Source organism: Arvicola amphibius, chromosome 12 (genome assembly GCF_903992535.2).
Source record: "Arvicola amphibius chromosome 12, mArvAmp1.2, whole genome shotgun sequence".
Lineage (NCBI taxonomy): Eukaryota > Metazoa > Chordata > Mammalia > Rodentia > Cricetidae > Arvicola > Arvicola amphibius.
Window position 1 is genome coordinate 70611552 of NC_052058.2, and position 21946 is coordinate 70633497.

General features: G+C 38.4%; 1 protein-coding gene across 1 annotated transcript in view; it reads left to right on the forward strand.

Moving 5' to 3' along the window:
• Hmcn1 (hemicentin 1) overlaps positions 1-21946 on the forward strand; it is a 445711-nt gene that overhangs the window by 158933 nt on the left and 264832 nt on the right. The window contains exons 5-6 of the mRNA XM_038349717.1: positions 13889-14060; positions 16410-16516. Coding sequence (XP_038205645.1) covers positions 13889-14060; positions 16410-16516 — 279 coding nt within the window. The remainder of the gene's footprint in view (positions 1-13888; positions 14061-16409; positions 16517-21946) is intronic.

Sequence of the window (21946 nt, forward strand, 5' to 3'; positions counted from 1 at the left end):
GCTTGTTTGTCCTGGCTGCCCGGCTAGCTTACACCTGAAATAACCACACAAAAACTATATTAATTAAAAAACTGCATGGCCCTTTAGCTCTAACTTGTTATTGGCTAACACTTACATCTCAGTTTAACCCATTTCTATTAATCTGTGTATCACCATTTGGCAAGACTGACTTGACATGTCTGTCTCTGGTGGCTCCATGGTGTTTCCAGCCTGTATCTTTTTATAGGTGAGTTGAGTCCATTGATATTAAGAGATATTAATGATCAGTGGTGGTTAATTCCCATTATGCAAATTCAACACTTTTCTCTCCCTGCTCTCCAACTTCCATGTCCCTCCTTTTTTCTTTCAAATTCACAATCTCTTCTTCAATTATCATTGTTATATACACATATAACCTATGGAGTCAATCTAGTGTTTTTACATATGTGTGTGTATTTAGGGTTGATCACTTGGGATTGGATAACCCATCAGGGCAGTCTTCCTTGGAAAAGTGGTTTCTCTCTCTTCCAGAAGCCATTCATTACCTGTAGCTTTTCATCTATGGGTGAGGCCTTGTGAAATCCTCCACTTATATTGGCGTTCACCTGGTGTTATCATTAAACAGGTTTTGTTAAAGCAACTATATATCTGAGATTTTATAGAACAGTATCCCTGTCATGTCTATAGGACACTACCGCACAGCAAAAACCCTGGTTTTATGGCTTTTATAATCTTTATGTTCCTCCTATTATAGTTTTTCATCAATCTTAGATACAGAGATTGAATTGGAGGTAGTCACCCCATTGTTACCTATTCTCTATATTTTGACCAGTTCTGGCTCTGCTATCTGTGAAAAGAAGCTTTTTGGTAAGGGGTGAGAACCATACTTATCTGTGTGGATAAGTACAAGTATTTAAAATATGATTAGAAATCATATTGGTTTAGTTAAAGGGCAGTAAGAGGTTCTCTTCTAAGATCCACAGCTACTCCAGCCCTGGGTGCTTGACCAGGTTTATTAACACCAGACATAAATCCCTTCATATTGAATAGATTAAGTTTAGTTAGACATTTATTGGTTTTCTCTATGGTAAAAATGCCTCTATTGCACCATTGGAGATATTTTGTGAGGCCAGTCATTACTGAAGTTCATAAACTCCCATAGCTGGTAGGACTATTGATTGTTTTTCTCCCTTGGAAGTTTACATAACACTTTGTAGGGGAGGGGTCCTGCTTGTTTGTCCCAGATGCCCAGAACTAAAATAATCAAACAGAAACAATATTATTTAACTCATTGCTTGGCCCATTAGCTCTAGCTTCTTATTGGGTAACTCCTACACCTTAATTTAACTTATTTCTATTAATTTATATATCGCCATGTGGCAGTGGCCTATCAGCAAAGATTTGGCATGTCTGACTCTGGCAGCTCCATGGTATCTCTCTGACTCCATCCTTCTTTCTCCCAGCATGTAGCCTAGGTTTCCCTGCCTACCTAAGTTCTGCCTTGCTATAGATCCAAAGCAGTTTCTTATTCATTAAAGTAATTACAGCACACAGAGGGGACTCCCATATCACCTCCTCTTTTCTGTTTAAATAAAAGGAAGGTTTTAACTTTAACATAGTAAAATTACATATAACAAAGCAGGTATCAAACAAGAATTAGAGTTACAATATTTATGTCTATCTTTTATCATAAATAAAGAAAACTATAACTATAATTTCTTCAACTCCATCAAAGACTCCAGAACTATATGATATTACCTAAGTAAATAGGAAGTACATTGTAAGCAACTTTCAAAACTCTAGAATTGAAAGAGACATTTCACTGCCTGGACAGTCACCCAAAGTTATTTTGTACCATTGGGACATCCATCTTCAACCTACAGGCCAATAGTATTCAGCAGACATTTTCATAAAGCAGAAAATTTCAAAGACAATTTTGCCTATATTGGCAGTTTGCTAGTTGCTTTCTTTTGTATTCTGCAGAATTTCTAGTAGAATCTATTATGAAGCAGGAACCCATTAATCTGTATATTGCCACATGGCAGTGGCTTACTGACAAAGATTCATCATGTCTGATTCTGGCAGCTCCATGGAGTCTCTCTGACTCGGCCTTCTTCCTATCAGCATTCAGCATAGCTTTCCCTGCCTACCTAAGTTCTGCCTTGCTATAGGTCCAAAGTAGTTTCTTTATTCATTAATGGTAATCACAGCACACAGAGGGGACTCCCACATCAAAACTTTCTGTTTTGAAATCAGTGAGAACAATTCTCAAAAGGCTAAAAGTAGATCCAACTGCACCACTCTTTGTTACATACCCAAAATATTGCATATCCTATTACTTTGATATGCTTAATGTGCTACTCTATTTACAATAAAAGAAAATTATAAGCAGAGATTGCTCATTCATTTCCCCGCTGCCCAGACCCAAATAATCACACAAAAACTATACTAATTACAACACGGTTTGGCCTAGTAGCTCAGGCTTCTTATTAGCTATCTCTTATATCTTAAATTAACCCATTTCTATTATTTTGTATTTTGCCACAAGCTTATGGTTTGTTACCTCTTGCTTCTTGGGCAGCTTCATGACATCTGCCTCCTTCGGCAGCCACATGACATTTTTTTGACTACTCTATATCTCTATACCACTATTTGGATTTTCCTCCTGCCTTTACTCTGCTAAACCATTGGCCAAAGCAGCTTTATTCATCAACCAATAAAAGCAACACATATACAGAAGACATCCCACATCAGAAAATGGAAACAAACTAAATGTCCTTCAACTGATGACTGGATAAATAAATGTGGTACATATACACAATGGAATTTTATTCATCTCTAAAGGAAAATTAAATCATGAAAATTTCAGATATTGGATGAATCTGGAAAATATATTTGTGATGTAATCCAGGCACGAAAAGGCAAATGTCATGTACTCTTCCTTGTTTCTTGGTCCTAGCCATGAATCTAGTTGTGAGTGTGTAACCTGTAGTAACTGCAGAAGCCAGGAGAGTGAAAAACAACCACGAGAGGATGTAGAAGAAATGAGCTCCAGAGAGAGGCATAGTAGGACATAATGCTGTCAGGGTGGAAATGGGAAAATGGGGTGAAACCCAGCATCTCCCTCTTTTTGTCCAGAATTATTGTGAGCCTCTGTATTTTTAAAACTGAGGTCTAGTTTTCCAAAGGGGAAACATGTAAAGTGTTGCTCGTTAATGCCACTATCTCTATCAACATGTCTCTATCAACATGTCTCTATCAACATGTGTCTATCAATCAACATGACTCTATCAACATGTCTCTTACATTCACCAGCACTGGGATGACTGTGTCTGTTCTTTTGGACTAAATTTTCTATCTATATTACAAACGACAAGTTCAGATGTATATGAATTTTGACATTTCAGATACGAATTTAAAAACTGTTAATATTAAAGACAATTTAAAAACTTAATACTTTTCATTGTTTTCATAGAAAGAACTACCTTTTTGCACATAGACACTCAAAGAGTGTGCAGCAAAAAAAAAAAATCACAGAGAAGATGTTTTTGTCAGACTTCCATGAGCTAATGATATCAAAATGGCTATTACTTTATGGTGTATAAAATTTGCAATATTTTTAAGCTACTAAAAGTTTTGAAGTATATGTGAAATATTTTCTCATTTAACTATTTTTGTATCTACTTTCAAATCTGAGCTCCGCACATCCCAGGCCTGTGCCTGAATTAGAGGCATTTGGTGAGACAGTTATAGTCTCACTTACCTTGCTTTTCAATTGGTTGTCTATAACTGCCCACCTTTCACAAATCTCACGTTGTAAGAGCCAATCGGAAAGAACCTATGCTTTAGTTACTTTTCTCATGGCTGTGAAACAATAATCAATAAAACCAACTTGAGGAAGGAAGGGTTTATCTTGGCTCAATGTTTCCGGGTACAGTCCGTCATGGCAGGGACAGCACCTGTGTGTATTTAGCACAGAAAACAATATTTGGTTAAAAATGACTCTATCTACATGCTTATTCACTTAATAAAACACCATTTTATAGGCTAATACATTGTGATAATTATTTTTAAAATAAACAGGGAGAATGTTGATTGTAAAGTCCCTAGTAGGCACTTATTTGAATGTTTTGTCTTTTATCTCTTCTCTTCCCAGGCCTCTTCAAAATTTTTTCCCGCTTCTGTACCATATTGTTTCAAACCTTGTTTTTCTTACAGAGCAGATTTTGTTGTGCTGATCAGTCTGATTTTTAATTTGATCGATTGCTTTTCTTTACTTCCCAGCTATAGATTCTTACTTTTACTGTTCTCCTTTGCCTTAGAGCTTCTAAGGTCCACAGCATTGTTTTCCACGGTCCTCTCTGAAGTGATGATTTAGTTGTGGGGAGCCACAAAGTTTTGCTGTAATTTGCTAAAGATGTTTGGCAGCTGCTGAATAGTCACCTATGTTATTGCTAATGCTACCAATAAAATTTAGATTGTCACATAAATTGAAGGGTCCTTTCTAAGACTGTAGCAGGTCTGGAAAGATTTAGTAAGATTGTTTTGTATGGTGCCAGATTTTAAAAGCTGTGTGGTGTTGCATTTTTTCACTCCTTATAGAGTTTCCTGATGATGGTATCTGCAGTGGTGGCTCCTCTCCTGGACTGTCTGAAACACACATTATTCTGCTATTAATGCCTCAAGGAACAAGTGAAGGGGCTGGATCTTAATGTCCTCCAATTATTCATATTGCCCATGTATTTGATTCTCTGCTGGATAGCATTTGAATGTAGACTTCCTAAAAGTCCTTGGCTTTGAAGATGTTATTCATTCATAAGGCCTATTTAGAAACTATAAGAGTTGGTGTCATTTATTTATTTATTTATTTCTTGGAATGCAAAGTTAGATTTTATTTTTTACCTATATATGACACCGACAGGCAAGGATGTTAATTTATATTTTTGGTATTTCAGTTGTTAATAAGAGCCTGGGCAAAGAATCTGTAACTTCAATAATCCTCAAATAAATATGTTCCCTACCCATTACTTATAGAGATCTTGAATATTTATTTATTTAGATACTTTATTGTCTACAAAAAGCCTGAATTTCTACCTGCTTTAAGGGTTTTCAGTAAGGAGAGTCTAATTGTATATATATGTTCTATGAATTCATGCATGCATGCAGACTCATACATACATCTATCTGTATGTATATGAATGTATCTAATTATGTATTTAAAAATAACTCTCCTTTGAAACTCGGTAAGAGGGAGACTAGGATGGCCGAACTCTGACATTTGCCTACTTTAAACAAAATGAGTTAATGGCAGAAATATATGATAAAGTTAATTTTCTGTATTTTATTATTTTAAATAAACTATTTTCTGGCAAGCTAAGTTTCCTTTATCATCTCTAGCTTGTTAAAACTATGACACAGAATTTTAAGAAGATAAATTAGTGAAATATGCTGCGATCCTTTAAACATAGCTGGTGGGAATGGCTTCACTCTGCAAGCATGTCTGAAGTGCAGTTCTGTTTTGTCAGCTGCCGCCCGTTAGTGTGGTTTCGTCATGCAGGAAGTATGGCAGCTTTACATAAGATTCAGTTGCTCACTGAGCTGAAGTCATCTCCAGAGTCCCTACTGAGTCCATGTTTAAAAGAAAAAGAACTTTATTGAGATATGAGTCAAGCGTCGTGAAATTCACCCAAGTGAATTCCCAAGTGAGGTACACATTCTGAGTTCTTGTATGACCAGAGTTTCCAACCAACACCATAGAGTTTTCAACACCCTTGTCCTCTCTTCGTTTCTGTTGCGGTGATATAACTCCCTGACCCTCCCTGCCCCCCACCACCCAAAAAAAAAAAGCAGCTTTGGGAAGAAAGTGAAAGTGTCAGGAACTTCAAACTGTCATATCCCACTCACAGCCAACAACAGAGAGAATGGTTTGCATGCATGGTTACCTACTAGTTCACCTTCTCCACTTTTACACAGTCCATGACCCAAGCTCAGGGAATAATACTTGGCTGGGTCTTTCCACATCAATTAATGTAACGAAGACAATTATTCACCCCAAAGATGTGCCCAGAGGCCAACCTGATCTACATAATCAATTCCTCATTGAGATAATTTCCAGGTAATTCTAGTTCATGCCAAGCTGACAATTAAAACTAAACATCACACCTTCCAAATTAACAATCTTGCTCTAGCTTTGTGAACTGGATAAAATTTTAGTTGTATCATAAAACTTTTTTACCATATTCTTTTCCCACCCTTCCATCCCTCCCCCTCCTCCTCCTCTCTCTTTCTCCTTTCTCTCCCCTATTGCTTTCTCTCTCTCTTTTCCTTATGTGGCTTATAGGGAATCCAACTTAAGTAACCAGACTTAACAGCATGTGCCTCTATGTACTGATCTATCTCTCCAATCCACAAATTATTTATTTTGCCTAATGCCATTTGCACTGAATCGCCAACTATGTTTGTTCATGGCACTTACTGTTAGTGAAGCTCATTGTAAAATTTTCCAATTTGAATGGGAGCTCAATACATGAAGGATAATATAATTTGGCCTTGACTGTAATAGATTCCCACAAAAGACCTCAAGACATAACATTGTTTTTTGATGGACTTACTGAGGTCTCAACCTGACATTGATTTTTTTTAAATCTCTCTTGGAGACCACTTCCAAAGAAGTAGGCACAAATTAACCAATCTCTCAGCAGTGTTATATAGTCCGAGCATCATTCATATACAGTGATCTCCTTAGTCTACGTCTAGACATTCCTGGGGACATTGGCAGGACATTAGCTGTCTTTGGGCATATGTACGTGCAGGACAAATCATAATCTGAAAGTTTCCTAGAGTCAGAGCAAAAGGAACCCCACTCCAAAGTTCAGTTCTGAGGCATTATGCAGCAGTCTCTGAAAGGTATGTTCAGAGGATGACACACACCTCCTTTCCCCACCCCAAGTTCCTGGAAAGCAAGCAGGGCATGATGGTCTTAGATTTTAGGATATGACCCCAGGGACCTGTGCTCGGGTCCCTCTTTGCCCCCTCCACACATAGAGTTTTCACATGGATTTTGATTAGCTGTTTAGTGGCTTCTAAGAAAATTCTGATCATGTACTCCATGGTATACTAGCGGCAATAATTAACTTGAACCCAGATCAAAGGAATCTCTTGGTTACCCAGAAAAGCATATCTCTCTTAGGTAGATCAGAAGTGGGCCAGTGAAGCCCACCAACACTGTAGTATAGAATATCAACAAAATTATACTCTTAGACTCTAAGAAGTCTTTCTTACACTAAGCACAATATTGATATGAAGGCTTTAATATTTTTAAGTTGTTCAAGTCTTGCCTATTTACTGTTAAAATGTGATCAAAATATACATCAATTAAGTCATTATATTCTGCGTGCCATTTGTTTCAAAACATTTGTACTAATTTTTCACTTTCACTAGCTGTTTTCCTCCTCCTTCCCTTCCTTCTTTCTGATTCTCTCTTGAGAACCGCTGTTTTAAAAACAGAATGGGGAAGGCAAGAACATTGGGGCCAAATGGCATGTGTTACTTTATTTCTAATTATGTGACTTACAAACTTTGACATGGGTAACTTATTCTTATTCATCTGTAAAATAGAGGTAATTGTGCGTGGAATTTATGTCCATGGCCTTTTGGGACAATCAGTGTAAAGCTCTTTGGGGGTATCTGCATGTAATAACTGCAAATATACTTGGTGCTAACTAGTGGTATTCCACCAAGTTTCTCCAAGGAATTCCCTAGATCAGACTGACCTGTGAACAAATCTCTTGGGGATTGTGTTGATTATTAATTGATAAAGGAGGGTTCAGCCCACTGTGGGCAGCAACAGCCCTAGGCAAGTGATTCTGGGCTGGATAAGAAAGCAAGCTAAGCATGAGACTAAAGTGAGCTGGCCAGAAAACAGCATTCCTCTATGGTTTCTGCCTTTGAGTTCCTATTCTGACTTCATGTCCATGATGAGCTGAGACCTAGTAGAGCCTAATAAATCCTTTCCTCCAATAAGCTGCCTCTTGTCATTGTTCTATCACAGTATCAAACATCAAACCAGGACACATTTCGAACAAAACTATTCAAGTTCTGCTCACCAATATGTTCTTAAAAATTCACTTTCGTTCCTGCTTTATATTTCATCACACATAGCAACACAAGTCACTTTCAAACAGCAGGGCCTTGTTCCAGAGTTAAATCAATGTGTGAACTTAGGCAGAAGTAGCAATCTTTGCCTAAAATCTCTCTTTTTTTTTGCTGTAAAAATCTCTGAAATGCAAAAGCATCTTCATGAACACAAGGAGTTTAAATAACAATGTAGCTGTTGAGCCAGAATAAGTCTGAGTAGATGAAAACAGTACAAGAACTCACTTTAGATATGATTTTTTCTCATCTATTAAATTAAGGCACTGGATTCATTGGTTCATCTCCAAGGTTCTTTGTACATATAAATTATTAGAAATAGCTAACCCTAACTTTTTAGCTATTTCTTTTTTGCATTAAAACCTTTCAAGTGCTTTCAGTGGTTCCCTAGTGGCTTGAGAAAGCATTGTGATGATAGCAATGCACAATCCAAAGGCTATCACTTTATTTTTTTATCTCTTTTGTCATTATAGTAGATCATTCCCAATCTCATGAGAATGTTGCCCATTGTCAGACAATTAGTGAGGTTCTCCCCCTTATATCTGGCAACCCGAGATGCCAGAAACTCCGGTGCGCATTCTGTAGCTTGCATTAATATATTTTTGTTCACATGTTGATAGTATCTGTAGTTGCTCATAAAATGAGTCACATCTGTTCCCAATTAGGTTTTTCTTAGGGGCGCATAATGGAGTGGTTTGAGGCTCCTGATAGAGTCTGCAATATGTCTTTCTCAACAAATATTGATATGATACAGGATAATGTCTTTGTGAAAATCCCATAAATGTTTCGTTGATGAATTGGAAGTGATATTAAATGTGTCTGATATCTGGTTATGTTCTACAGCATCTGAGCATATTTTCACTAGGAAAATGCTTCTGCTTTAGAAAGGCCGCCATTTTCCAATGGACTCTGATATGTCTCCAGTAATGTATAATCTCACTACATTGTATTCAAAAGATAGATATATTTGTAGAAGCATATGGAGATAAACTGTTAACTTACTGGGGGATATGCATAAAAATGATTTTACTTCTGTTTCTACTTAATGGAATTACTTCATCATTAATCTTGAGATGCTGTGAATATTTTTGGTTTTGTTTTGTACTTCTTTAAAAATATTTCTTAAACTTAGGGTGTAAGGAAAGGGTTTCATTCTGACACTGTCTCATTCACCATGCATCTCTTGTCCCTACTCTCCTCCCGCTCATTTCCCCTTCTCAATGATGCCGATTCTGATAGAATGTCTTATGTGAATATACCTTAATTCTGATTTTTCTTATGAGAATAAATACGTGCCCCTTGTCTGTCATTTCCCCTATTATCCTCTCTCGTTTCACCCTCCCATTAGGTCCTTCCTCCCACCCAGAGAGTCCCATTTTTTACTTCCAAGTCTTGCAGACTTTTTCTTTTAAAATCTAGATTATATGTATTCATGAGAAAAATCTATAATATTTATCTTTAGAAATATGACTTATTTCACTTGGTATAATGATCTCAAGTTCTAAACATTTCCTTGTCAATAACTTATTTTTTTTTTCAGCTGAAGAAGATTCCAATGTCCATAAGTACCACGTTGTCTTTATCTATCCATTTTCTAAACGGTATATAGGCTTGTTATAGAGCATGGTGATGGTGACCAGCGCTGCAATGAGTATAGATGTCCAGGAATCCCTGTGATGTGCTTATTTAGATTTACTTCAGCTATATACCTAGGAGTAGGTCATATGGTGGTTCTATGTTTTAGGATTTTTAAAAAAGAATTCCTATACATATTATATCTATTCGTGTTATATATTTAAAAGATATTTATAGAGGCTAAACTGACTTACAATCTCCCCCAGCACTCCTCCTTTTCCTGCATCCTTGATGGATGTGATAGACTTTTAGTGGTACTTACCTCCTAAGCCTTTTCCACTTTTCATTTGAGAACCAGGCACGATCATGCTGGTCTTTTCTGTAGCATAGATGTTCTGATGGTTTGCCCATCTTTTTCCCTTGTTAGACTGTAGATAGGTTTTTATTATTGCTTAAATTTATTGATTGCTTTCCAAGACACTAAATCAGTCCTTTGTGTTTTCTGGAGCAAAGCAAAATCTTTACAGGCCTTTTCATAAAAATGTCAACACTGATTATTACCTCATCTGTTTTGGAGATGTCAAATATTAGTTATAATTGGCCTGGTTTCTGTGGTCATGTGGGGAGATTGATGAACAGACCCAGTCCTACCTTCATCTTCAGTTATGAAGGATTGCTAAAGACTCTTAATATAGCAGCATTTGCTTCTTTGAAGACTTGTGTTGTAATATTTGTAATTTCATCTAAAAATACAGGTGCTTTATGAGGTTAAACATGAAGGAAATATATTATTTGATTTATGGAACACATGTTCTTTTGAATTCATTTATGATAGCATGACAAAGTTGTCTCTGAAATATACCACTTTCACTCCTCAAGAGGAGCTTTGTGAAGAAAGCCAAAGGTCTTAGCTCAACTTATGAACACATATTTATGAGGGGCTTCCAACGTCACTGTTCTTTTACATTTTTGTCCATTCTTTTTATTTATTTATTTATTCTGTGTGACTTTCACATCATGGATCTTGATCCCATTCATTCACTCTTCCTCTCATCTCCCCTCTGCCCCTGAAACCCACCCCCAAACAAAGCAAAATTCAAGAGAAAAAAAAGGAGGAAAATAAAATGGAAAAAATAAAAACAGAGAAGAATTTTAAAATCTCATAATGGAAGCTGCAGTGCAACCCAACAAGTCACACTGCATACCCCCTTGTTCATGCATCTTGACTTCAAGTGTTTATTGCAAAGAGTCATTAGTCTGGTTGAAGGCCTCTGGTCTCCACTACAGGAAGATGTCGGGCACCCACTAGAACTCTTCCTGAGCATCCCACTGCCACCCTATGTCGTGGAGATCCTGTAGCTTTGGATCTGTGGGTCAGGTTCCTTCATGTGCTCCCGCAGATCATAGATGGAGTGGATGTTGACACAGGCCAAGTCATATCCCTGGGTCTGGGCCTTGGCAGCTGTAGGGTTGGTCTACCAGATGGGAAATGGTGACGGCTCTCTCATGGTCACAACTTCAGGGCTGTCTCTCCCACATCTGTGCTAACAGGGTTGGCTCTATTGTGCTGCACAGGCGAGGTTGCAGGGCCTGCTCTCCTGAGTGTTGCAGCTGGTGGGGGTCAGGGATGACGCTTTCCCACGTGCCCCAGGCGTCGATGGATGGGAGCAGCTCTCCGCTGTCCGTGCTGCCATTAGACAGATGGGTAATGGGGACAGATCTTCCAGTTCTTATTCACCTTTATTAAATGAACAAATGGACTGTTTCAGCGGCATATACGCATACATACAAACACACACACATATGTATGGACACACATATATAATTGCACTTGGTTCACAAATTCTCACTCATGGTCTTCCTATTTCTTCCATTTCCTCTCTTATTTGTCTTTTTATGTCTCTTATAGGCTTCTTTCTGCTCTTCTGTATAAGTACGTGAAATGTGTGTATATTTAAAACTAGAGTCTACATATGGAAAAACACTCAGTATTTGTGGTTCCTTCCTTCATTATCCTTTCTTCTCATTTCCATCTATTTTTAGACCCCTTCACCACCTGCTTAGACCTTCCATTTCTATGCATTGTGTGTGTGTGAGTGTGCACACACATGCGTGTGTATACAGCATACATAATTAGCACATATGTAAGCATGTGATATGTGTCTTTGAGTTTGGCTGATTTTACACGATGATCTTCCAGTTCCATCTATTTTCTTGAAAATAGCACAATTTTACTTGTTTTTACTCCTGAATAAACCTCCATTAGGTATACATTTTATTTTTCCGTTCATCTGAGCTACAGTGAACAGTATTGCAATGAACACGGATCCGCAGCATCTCTGGTATGTGCTGCTGTGGATTCTTCAGCTGATTGTTATTTGAACACTGCCCTAGATGGAGTCACTCCTGTTCTAGTCTGTCTGTAGTATTTTTGTACATTTGCTCATACCCCTCCTGCTACCTAGTATGAACTTGCCTTTTTCTTTATTTATTGAAACCACATGTCTTTCATAGACTGTTTTATTTGCCTATGGCGTTTTTATTGAATCCTAACCAGAGGAAGGAAAGAATATTTATTTGGGGGAAGAGCAAGCTAATATTTTAGTGTCAGCTATGTGGGAGTAGTGTGCTGGTGCTTCCACATTTCAGCACGCGTGCCTTGTCTCCTCCTGCATCCTCTTATTTAAGAAAAGAAAAGCATCACACTGGCAATAGTAGTGGCGTGTCCATAGTTCTACCATTTTGCAAGAGGAAGCAGAATGATCAGGAGGTATTGCAAGTCTTAATTCTATAGTGAGTTCAATGCAGGCTGGGATGCCTGAGACATTATTTCAACAAACAAAAGACATAATTTTTATCATTATATTGGTTATAGCTAATCTCTTTACCATTAATACACAAGCCACCTTTAATATTTGTATCACACACCATCTAGTTTTAGATACAAACAAAAATATACGTGATTTTTAATTCTGGAGCTGTGGCATGAGTATGTGTGAAAAATGGATGATTTTTAATAAAATCAAAAAATTCAGTAGATACTAGTGCAGAGAATAAATATTGAATAAAATTAAGTCCACCAATACAAAGTACCCAGGAGAGAATCTTAGACAGCATGCATTTTTTATAGAATAAACATAACTCTCTCACGTTGCTAATTATACTAATATGTCTTTCCTTTTTTCATACTCTTTAGGTGAAAAACAAGTAAAATAAAAAGGATATTATAGGAAATAAAAATGTTTAGTATTGATGCTTGATTAGTTTATGACTACTTGCCCTGAAATATGAGAAATGTTTTTAAAAACTTCCAGTGCTTTATCTTTGCTTAGGAGTCAGTTCTGTTTAGTCTTGTGCCTAATTACAAAGAGGTCTAAGACATGGAGTGGACACCAATGTGATGTAAATAAACGTGACCGACCTTTGCTGAGAACTGATCGAATTAGGATTGGTTAATCAGCACCTAGCTAAGCCTGCAGCATTTGTCTACTGGGGGATTGTGCTTGTTGTTGTAAAAATGCTATAAAGTTGATGTTTGCCATGTGCGCACCTTTTTCATTTAATTTTGTAACATATTCCTAAAGGCCTACTTTTCTATATACTCCTTGAATTGATTTGAAGCTGAAATATTTTTCTATCCTTTTTAAATGAGTTGGTTAGCTCTCCATTATCAGGGGCATTTGTTCATCTTACCATAAGAAAGGGCTGTCTTGTTGACACTGCATCTGTTTTCCCTAAAGTAGACTAGTGCGACCCACTGAGACCACTTTAATACTATTTACAACGGTAAGGCTGCCCAAATTCCATTTGGCAATCCACTACAGTGGTGTAGTTTTCAAACTGTGCCTAGCGTGAATAAAATCCTGAACAAAGCAGTCCTTTTTAAAAAACAGGTTATCTTCATTTCTCTTCACATTCAGAGGAATATTCGTAACGCCCCTATGAGTGCTTCGTCATGGTGTTTAGCCCTGAAGTTTAACTGTCAATACTAATGCAAGATGTAGGTTAAACTAGCGTTTTGTTTAGGGAGGACAGCACACTGAGGTAGATAGAGGCAGGAGCATCTTTGTTAAGATGAGCTTTTAGTTAAGCCTCACGCATGCGCAGATGGGTCCCGAGCTCCAGGTAGGGTAACCTACAATTGTCTCAGGCCGCCATTCACGCATTTTTTCTCCTCTCTTAGGTGCTGAAGTGGGTGGAAGAAGCAGTGCAGGCCTCCAAGGTTCACCTCTTATCCACCGATCATTTGCAACAGGCTGTAAATACTTGGAAAATCCCCTTTGATCCCAGCCTCAAGGAAGTTACTGTGTCCCTGAGTGGTCCTTCTCCCGTGATTGAAATCCGCAATCCCTTAGGTGAGATGAATCAAATGCTGAGTATTGAATACAAAGAGAACAGGACGGATGCTTTTGGCGCACTTTGTCAGTAATTCTAGCTTTATAAGTTCAAAGCGTTTGTCAGTGACTGCAGATGTCTGAAAGGACAATGTTATTAGTCTTGAGTGTTTCCGAATTAACACGAGAATTAACAGGTTAAGATTTCTCATATTTAAACAAATTACAGACCTGAAATTTATTGTAGTTAAATTAACCACATGAAAAATATTTAAATATTGTATTATGGTAATTTATGTAACACTATATATAATGATGTTCTAAGTATCATTATTTTAGGACTGGAAGTTGAGCCCAGGATCTGATACATGCTTCTTTTAGTACCTTTCCTCTGAAATATGTTCTCAGGTCAATGTTTTAATTTGTATATGTTTATAGTAATTTTCTGTAAAACTTAACATTCTATGTTAATTTTTCAAATGAATCACTACAATAACGATTTCTGAAAATAACTTCTCACTGTCATTTTCTAGGAAGGTTTAATTTTAAAGAACATAGTACCTGAAAGTCAAGTTTATTGGTGAGAGAGATGGCTCAGTGGATGATGAGCTCAGTCTGGTAGCACATGACCGTGACCCTGGAACTCCTAGGGCAGGATGGGAGGCAGAGGAGGGCACCTGAAAACCAGGGGGACGGGCATGGGCAGCAGTGGCAAATAACATGAGAGATCCTGCATCAAATATAAGGGAAAAGGCCTGGGCAGACAGCTGAAGTGGCCTCGAACTCCATTTGTGTGCCTGTGTTCACATTCAGACACATGCACATACATCACATGCACACACACACACACACACACACATGCACACGTCACATACATCACAAACACCCCCCACATACATCACACATACACACCACACACACTATATATCTCATACACCCACATATATAACACATGCATACAAATACGACACACATACATATACATATACATACATCGCACATACATGCACAAATAAATAAATAAATTCATACAATTTAGACTGGTGTTAAATTTCAGTGGCAGAACACTTGTCTAATCCGTATAAGCTTCTCGCCTTAATCCCCACTGCTGCCAAGAGAAATTCTATTCTTAGTAGGCAGATGAAAGTTTTAACTTACTTTTCCCTCACTTGTATTTTCTGATGAGATTTTCCTGATTCTACTGCTGGTTGAAAACGATGAGACTCACACTAAGAAAGCAAACCTGGAAATGAAGGAAGCTCAGCTTCCCTTGCATTTGAATTACGTGTACCTGCTGGCTCTCATGGTTTTCTTTCTATGGTAGCTTTGGTGTGTAGCGTGTGCCTTTTCTCTGCTCGTGAGTATTTACAAAGGCAAAGAAGGAAACCGCATTTTTATTTGCATCATGGAAGCAAGTATTCTTTTAAGAGTGTGAAATAATCCCTATAAGCCTATGAAATATTGCCCAGAGTCCCTTACCCACACTAGCAAAACACTGAAATTTACAAAGAAGTAAAACCTCCTTTTCCAGGCTTGTGGAGAGCTGGCCTCAGTGGTGTGTTTGTCTGCCGCAGCCACATTCCGCCCACTGTAATAGCTCCCATGCTGCCCCGGAAAGCTGCACGCATTACGTCATGTTCCTACTGCTTTAAAGATCCTCTGGGCTCACAAGGATAGTCAATCGTTTGATTATTTAAAATACATACCTGAATAAATAGACCACTGGGAAGCCAGAGGTGAAAACCTAGGGCCCCGTTCCATTCTATTTCTTTTTCTTCTTAGATCCCAACTAGTAGTTATTGGGAGTAAATTTTAGGCAGAACGAAGATGCATTTTGTTACAATGCTATTCTTCAATTATCCTTCGAAAGACAGTCTTCCCCTGCACCAGTGGAAAACTGGTTAAGGTCTTGCACTTTGTGCAGAGACTTGCTCAGGGTGCTCACACTAGTAACTGACCTCCAGAAAGACTGGTATCCTGGTTTGGGTTCTGCCTCTATGCAATCTCTGTGTCTCTGGTGACTGCATGTAAAGTCTTAGTTACATGGCGATTGTGCTCTGGGCTGGCTTTAGAAATAAGATGACAGTTTATCAATTGCTATTCTCACTTTACTAGCAGACACATAACAAATGAGGATCTGTTACTTCAGTTGCAACATCTAGATGCCTACAATTAATTATATTTTGGATACAAATAAAAGAATGTTTTGAGCTATGGAAAAATATATCTGTTAAAAATATATGCACATATTTAGTAAAAAAACTGTGTTATTTGAAATCTGATTATACTCTGAAGCTTGTTTATGTGAAATTGCCTGATTTCTTTACCAGGAAGAAAAATTACGCTTCCTACCTTTGTTTTGTCTTTTAGGGAAGCTGATAAAAAAGGGATTTGGCTTGAATGAGCTGTTAAATATCCATAACTCTGCCAAAGTAGTGAATGTCAAAGAGCCAGAAGCTGGAATGTGGACAGTGAAGGTACTGTTATTTCCCAGTCTGTTTGCTATTTTATTTTTAAGTTGGCATGCTTTATGAAGTATATAAAATAGCTTATTTATATATTCTTGCAGTCATGAAGAACACTTTTAATGAAAGTCCATGTGTGGGAGGTCTTGAGCACATGAGCTGGGTAGTGTTGTTTTGATGGCTATGAACATCATCGATGTTCTGGAACAAGAATTAAAATACTTGGGCAGTTTTCCTATCACCAAATCTGTGGACTAATGGTACCATCCATTTCTTGCTTCCAAAATCAGCAGACGTCCAGCCAGTGGAGAACAACAGGGCTGTGGGCTCTGGTTGGAATTGCCTGGGACTGAGCAAAATTCACGGGCTGGACTGCTTGCAACCAGAGCTTTGATATTCTTTGCTGTCCCCCTCTCTCACATGAAGGTGGTAGTTCTTTACACCACAGGATTGGGTGGAGATGAAAGTAGGCTCATATATAAGAAATAGTGCACTTTCTCTTACAAGGCTGCTACTATTTATTAGATATACAGTCATTATTTTCTTTAATTAAAAAAGCATTTGTTTTCTTGAATTATCTGAAGGGATATATAGTCAAGATGGAGGCAAGAAAGTAACATACAGCTAAAATTTGAGATACTCTAAATCAGAGATGTGATTTTTTTTGTGTGTGGATTATGTGTGTCACTGGCTGTGGTGGGCAATCTGAGTGATTGCCCATGTTTCTCAGACTTTTCATTATGTTCTGGCCTCCTTCCAGCTCAGGTGTCTGTGTTTTTATGTGTAAAAGGCTTTCCCTGAGAACAGGAAAAGGTTGTTCTGCCGAGGTGTTAACACGTCTCAGAAACAGCTTTCAGACTAGAAAGGCATAAAATCACTGCAAATGCTCACCATAGGAGCGGGCTTAGCAGAGTTTGCCTCCTCAGTGTGTTTTCCTGCACACTTTTCCCTCTATAGTCCTTGTGAGTCTACCTACAACAGTGTTTTTTCTCTTTCTTCACCTCAACTTCCCTACCTCATAAAATGAACTTCATGGGACCCCCATTCAAATTACAGGGCGCTGTGAATGTACAAGCATGTTGGGTGGAGCAGCACAGGAATTCACGGAGGACTTTCCATGCCAGGCAGATTTTTGATTTTAAAAGAATACATACATTCATTTTCTCCTTTTAAGAAATTAACAGTTTGCAGGGTAACTCCCTTAAAGTGCCAGACTTTTCTCTTTTCTTTATTCTCGGAGTTCTTTGCCCTGCAGGGATGCCATAAGAGGCAGAAGAGATTTGGGGAATAGGCTCTCTTGAGAGAGAGTAACAGGCACAGGCAATGGAAATACGACCTAGCAATATATCAGTGAATGGATCCTAAATGGTCACACCTGTTCTATTTACTCAGTTCCTGGCACACAGTAGGCATGCCATATATCTTGGATTCCTTGATGGCAGCAACGAAGTGTCTTTCTACTATGGTATTTTGAATAAACATAGCGTCATTTTGATCAATGTGCCCAAAATGTGACTCAGGTTGAGTCTTTTTTTTTTTTTTTTGCCACAGTAGGAAGAGCTATGAGTCTATCTAGTCTCTGTATCCCTCAATTGTTTTAATTTAAGCATGACCTAAGCTAGCAGTGCCCTAAGTTGGCAGTCAGGTATTCTGTTGCCACTTTCTGAATCATAAAAATAAGCTGTCCGTTGTTGACTGGGTGATATATGCAAGTGATACCATTTTATTAGGAGTTTATTCTGGGGCATTTGAACTTGGTTCCAGACAATTTGGATCGTTACCAGTGGTTTTTCCTCTAGTAAATCTCTTGCCTAGAGGAATGATCCAACATGACTGCAGTTAGTCTTGTGCTTGACATGCCTATTTATTCAGTCGTCAATTTTTAGTGTTTGCTTTTGGCCACACTTCATACTATCTGCTCAGTGTGCATTATGAGCACTTAATTGATCATTAAGACAGGGGCATTCTAAGGGTTAGCCTGTAAGCAAAGAGAGGGAGAAGAAGATGACGAGGCAGTGAAACTTCTGTTTAGACACGTGTCTATGCTCAGTCTCCTATAATGAAGAGAATGCTAAAAAGGCACAGTTATCTATTATCACACTGCCCGAAATTTATTCTGATTCTCACCAAAGAACCTCCACTGCTGCTCAACATCATTTCTGGTTTACAGTTTAAGCAAAACATAAGCCTTGAAGTGCAACTTACAGACAATAAAATTATTCTTCTCCTATGTGAAATGGCAGGAGAATGTATCAGCATGATTAAAAATAGACTTATATCTACTGACATAAATATTACTACTGACATTGGATCTCCCTTTTAGACAGCTGGTGAATGACAAGCGTTCTACATGTGTGCTTTCTCAAGAAGAGAACTGAGATTAGATAGTGTATCCTGCGTGCTATCTCCTTTGCACTATGCTATCTGGGAAATGTCTGCTCTATCAGGCAAATTAATAATGACTTCTAAATGTTTCAAATAACACTTTAGTCCAAGTATGAAAAACAGTATGTTTTATGACCATAAGATGTTGGAAGACCTTGTGGTTTGGCCTCAACCACTCTTCTGGTTATCTTGAATCACTTACGTTGACCCTCCAGTCAAATTTAATTATTTAATTCTAAGCTGCTCCTGTTATTCCCACCTGGCTGTGCCTCATGCTTTTTGTTTTGTTTTGTTTTGTTGTTTTGTTTTGTTTTCAAGACATGTTCTTACTACATAGGGCTGGCTACCCTGGCACTCACTATGTAGACTGGGCTGACCTTGAACTCATAGAGGTCTGCCTGTTAGGATTCTTTAATCCTCTGCCACTGCAACACCCTGCTTTATTTCCTTCCTTCTTTCTTTCTTTCTTTCTTTCTTTCTTTCTTTCTTTCTTTCTTTCTGTCTGTCTGTCTGTCTGTCTGTCTGTCTGTCTGTCTGTCTGTCTCTCTCTCTCTCTCTCTCTCTCTCTCTCTCTTTCTTTCTTTCTTTCTTTCTTTCTTTCTTTCTTCTAGCAGTTTCTTCTCCCTAGAATGCCTTTCCTTTCACTCTGACTTGTAACTGTCCCCCAAGATTTGACTCGGATGCCAGCACTTTCATCAAGTCTTGTTAAATGTGGCCTAAAATACCATCTTTTACTTCTGGCTATCTATACTGCTCTTTGATTAATTTTTCTCTTATATCATATTTATTTCTGTAGAGATTTTTTTCTCTCTAGTTATTGTGATTAGAGTTAAATCACCAGAGAAGCCACAGTGCCCAAACAAAAACTATGTAAATATTTATGAATAAAAATTAATGTTTGCTCTGATGGTATCTAAGAAAGTGGCAGTTCACAGTCTACAGCTCATGAATTGGGATGGGGGACTTTAATGGTACCCATTCTTTAAATGCTACTGGAGTGGCCTTTTCATTTCTTTTGTTCTTTATCATGCAAACACTACTGGGATGTTTTGGGGCACATTTTTTTTCTTATTAATTTTTTTAAAATTGATTTTACATATCAGCCACAGTGTTCCCTCCCTCTTTTCTTCCTGTTCCCTTCCCCACCTCCCATCTACCCCTACCCCCAACCACTCTTCCTCGGTTTAGAAAGGGGCAGGCCTCCCATGGGAGTCAACAAAACATGGCATATCCACATTGACTCTGGAGTAATAAGATCCTCATTGGGTTATTACAGAAAAAAATTATGGCATATCAAGTTAAGGCAGGACCAAGCTCCTCCCGCGGCATCAAGACTGAGAGAGGCATCCCAGCATATGGAATAGGTTCCAAAACGTCAGCTCAGGGGCCGTAGCCAGGCCCTGATCTCACTGCTAGGGGCCCCACAAACAGATTGCAATACACAGCTGACATCCTCATGTAGAAGGCCTAGGTCAGTGCCACGCAGGCTCTTTGGCTGTTGGTCCGGAGTCTGCGAGCCCCCACAAGTTTGGGTCAGCAGTTTCTGTGGGTTTCCCAGTCATGATCTTGACCTTCGCTTTGCTCATACAATCCTTCCTCCCTCTCTTCAACTGGACTGCCGGAGCTCAGCCCAGTGCTTGGCTGTGGATCTCTGTGTCTGCTTCCATCAGTGACTGGATGAAGGCTCTATGATGACAATTAGGGTAGTCACCAATCTGATTACAGGAGAAGGCCAGTTCAGATGCCTTCTCTACTGTTGCTAGGGGTCTTAGCTGGGGTCATCCTTGTGGGTTCCTGGGAGTTTCCCTGGCACCAGGTTTCTCCCTAACCCCCAAAATGGCCCCCTCTATCAAGATATCTCTTTCATTGCTCTCGTCATCCATCCCACCCCAACTTAACCAATCCAATTTGGAACACTCTTTTCCACAGACAGCGAGTCAACTCATTTGTCTAATCCTATGAATGATGCAAATGTTTTAACTTGCCTCTGATGTAGGTAAAACATTCTGAACAGAAGTAACTGAAAAGAACACAACATTTTATTAAAAAACAGGAGAGAAAGCTGTTTTATGTCCCTAAGTTTCCAGTTATATGGAAACTACAAATCCTGGATCTTATTTCTGAAAAGCAATATGAATTTTCCATTCAGACAGCTGTAGCTAATATATATCTACATAGAATATAAGTCTATTACCACTGAAATTCCCTGGGCCAAGTTTTGTCTCCTTCTACTTAAGGGAAACTCCCTATGACGATATTAAATAATAGATTTAGATAATACAAATGTTTCTATTAGCCTAGGATTATCAGTGTAATCATTTGTAATTTAACACATCCCCTGGGGTGTGTTTTCATTAAGAAAATTTGGATGAGCTGTCCCTAGATAATCCCCTAAATACAGAAGAGAATATTCCATATCACATGGCTATATTGAGATTCTAGAACTGGAAGAAATATTTTGGTTTAGATAGTTATATTATTTTTCAATGCACACTAATGCATTTACTACAGGATAATATAGTTGCCTAAGTAAGACACGTACAATAACAATACCAGTTCACAAGGCCCTACCCCTAGATGAAGAGCTAGAGGCAACTAATGAGAGAGGGGGACTTAGTCTTCTCCAGGGATCAGTTCCCTAACAGAGAGGTCAGCTACAAACACATTTACAAATGAACTCAAAAGGCTCTATTAATATCCACACACACCTATGTTTTTGAAAATCCAAAAATGTAGAGTTTCTTTTTTTTTCACAAAAAGTTTTAATAACACTCCCTGACTCTTTTAGCAGAAAGGATCATTAGCAACCTACAAAAGCTACAGCCCAAGACTACCTAGAAATTGTTATCCTAAACTCCAAGCTATGATCTTTGATACTTTCGAAAGAGCAGTGAGTGAACTTGGAATAAATGACTCTTGTGTCTACTGAGTCGCGTTCTGTCTGTAATGGACGTGCCATGTTAGCATCCTGAATGGGCCTTAAAGGTAGGCAGGTATTTAGCAAACCATCACCCTTAAACTAGGTGGGCAATCCACTCTGAGTGGCTAGGAAGATCT